This window comes from Penaeus vannamei, chromosome 20, assembly GCF_042767895.1.
Source record: "Penaeus vannamei isolate JL-2024 chromosome 20, ASM4276789v1, whole genome shotgun sequence".
Taxonomy (NCBI): domain Eukaryota; kingdom Metazoa; phylum Arthropoda; class Malacostraca; order Decapoda; family Penaeidae; genus Penaeus; species Penaeus vannamei.
In genome coordinates, this window is record NC_091568.1 from 33,293,892 (window position 1) to 33,296,391 (window position 2,500).

Below are 2,500 nucleotides of genomic sequence, written 5' to 3' on the forward strand. Positions count from 1 at the left end.
CTGTAATGACTTTCGTGAACAGTTTGTAAGTAACTGAAAGGAGGCTTATGGGTCGGTAATTTTTTAAGTCCTTTTTATCGCCTTTTTTGTGTAACAAGATAATTGTTGCATTTTTCCAGGCTTTCGGAGTTTTTCCGCTGAGAAGACATTTGTTAAAAAGATTGGCTAGTTTCACTGTTGCGATGTCTCCTGCATCTAATATGAGGTCTATACTAATTCCGTCTTCGCCTGGTGTTTTCCCTCTCTTCATGCCTTTAAGTGCTCTTTTTATTTCTTCTTTTGTGATATTAGGTACGTCGCTAGTTACCGCGTTTGCTTCTATTTGTGGCTGTTCGTTTGAGTTGTATATATATATATATTGTTATTGCTAAGATTTACAGAATGATATGCCATCTGTTCAATATTTCTTTACTGAATATGTCTATAACCGTTATAATATAACACTCAACAGAAGAGTGAATTAATTCCCGCCCCACGACCCTTAAACGACCGTTATAAGTCACGCTACCGAAATTCTAACGGCACAGAGAATACAGTTAGAATAGGCCTACATTTGAGTAAATTACTATATGAAAAATTCCGTCCCTGACATAAATATGTGTATATATATACATATACATATATATAATTATAAATGTATGTATATATATATATATATATATATATATATATATATATATATATATGTATACATAAATGTCAATTCCTGTGGCATCGCCGTTTAGGTCGACGGTGAATGCCGTCTTTGAACCAAGAGTGGCCGTCCCCGATTCCTGAAGATACAAATATTTAAGAGATAAGATTTCAAACGCTCAGCATTTCTAAATGAGTTTACGCATCAAAACTAATAAAAACAAAGCACCAGTTAGATGAAACTTATTTGATAAGCAAAGAATCATCAAACAAATCAACGCAACCTCCCCCCCCCCCCAAAAAAAAAGAAAAAAAAAAAAGAAAAAAAAAAAAAAAAAAAAAAAAAAAATATATATATATATATATATATATATATATATATATATATATATATATATATATATATATATATATATATATATACAAGCTACGTGCCAAGCTTCTTAAAATGGCGGTTGCCGACCAAGCCAATTCAAACCACTGCATTAATCCATGTGGTAGTCTGCGCCACACGTGCTTGAACCGACCTTTCGAGGGGTCAGCGGAGGTCGAGCCCAGGGGCAAGCCAGCCCAAGGTCCATATATACTTGTATAGACCTTGGGTTCAAGGGCTGACGTTTCCACCTCACCCGCCCCGAGTTCGGCTTCGCGTCCCAGTAAGATTCTCGTTGGCTTCTCCTAACCTTTCATCAGTAAAGGGATCGTTTCCGTGAACCTCCCCCGTTTAGTACAAGGGAGCATCCTACACACACACACACACACATGTATAGACACACACACACGCACACATGTATAGACACACACACACATGTATATATGTGTGCGTGTCGCTGTTATCACGAGTGCTATTTTTGTTAACAAAATTGTTTGACTGTTTCATTACTATAGATAACATATTTCTTTTACCCTTAAGCTCGATTCACTGTATCATCTAGACAGCTAACTTGTCTCTTTACATCTTACTTCCACATATTTCCGATCATTACGAGCTTTTAACCCCCAGTGTGTGCAGGACGATCTATCTATCTATCTATCCAGGAAGTTGAAGAGCTACTAAAAAAACTAGTAAAGAAACAAACTTTTCTTAGCTATAGGGTATTTTTTCTCTCAGCTTTTAATGTTTTGTGGCTGAGGTTGCGTTTTACAAAGTTTTCAAAGGATCTGTAAAAGACATTATCATGCATTGAATATTTTATTCCACACCCAATAAACTGAAACTGAAACACACTGTTATAATGCCCTTTTGTTGAGTGACGCAGTTCCATTATTTTTTACTCCTTATTTAACTTATGCAGTTAAACATTTTGATACTCGTTATGAATTTTGCTCTGGAGAAGCATGTGTCCGAAATTTTGTCCAGTACACTTCCAGGCGGGAATCCACAGACTATTTTGATGTTGTCTGGCTTTCTGCAGGGGGGGTGGTCGGGCCTGGAAAGGGAAACAGGTCAGCGGACTCTCCCAAAGAGTCGACTTTAGCAACACAGACATCAAGCACGATTTCCACACGTATACGCAATATTACGCCACCTTAGCGAGAAATGAGTCTCACCTCCACATGCATACTCGTAGGCGGACATATCGACGCACTGAGCCACCGTCGGACACTTGTCATCTGCCACAGCGCCAGAGCAGCTGTTGGTGTCAGGGTCGAATTTCTTGCCTTCCTCGCAGCAAAGCGTGGCGCCCAGCTTGGTCCCGGCAAAGCAGATGTGGAAGGCATTGCACTCCACAGTGTCCGCCACGGGCCCATCGACGTCGCCGCACTGGAAGGCTGGCGGGAGAAGGGCTCCCTCGGGAACACACTTGCCGGCGGACTCGTCGAAGCGTTGGCCGCTGTTGCACTCGAAGACAGCTGTGGCCTGGAG

The 2,500-nt window shown here is 40.3% G+C and overlaps 1 protein-coding gene across 1 annotated transcript in view; it reads right to left on the reverse strand.

The window, feature by feature from the left end:
- Nucleotides 1-1,806: 1,806 nt before the first annotated feature.
- Nucleotides 1,807-2,500, reverse strand: part of LOC113827967 (uncharacterized) — a 2,452-nt gene continuing 1,758 nt past the window's right edge. The window contains exons 5-6 of the mRNA XM_027380922.2: nucleotides 2,185-2,500; nucleotides 1,807-2,063 (exon numbers count right to left, since the gene is read on the reverse strand). The exon at nucleotides 2,185-2,500 is cut by the window's right edge and continues 69 nt beyond it. Coding sequence (XP_027236723.2) covers nucleotides 2,020-2,063; nucleotides 2,185-2,500 — 360 coding nt within the window. The 3' untranslated portion in view covers nucleotides 1,807-2,019. The remainder of the gene's footprint in view (nucleotides 2,064-2,184) is intronic.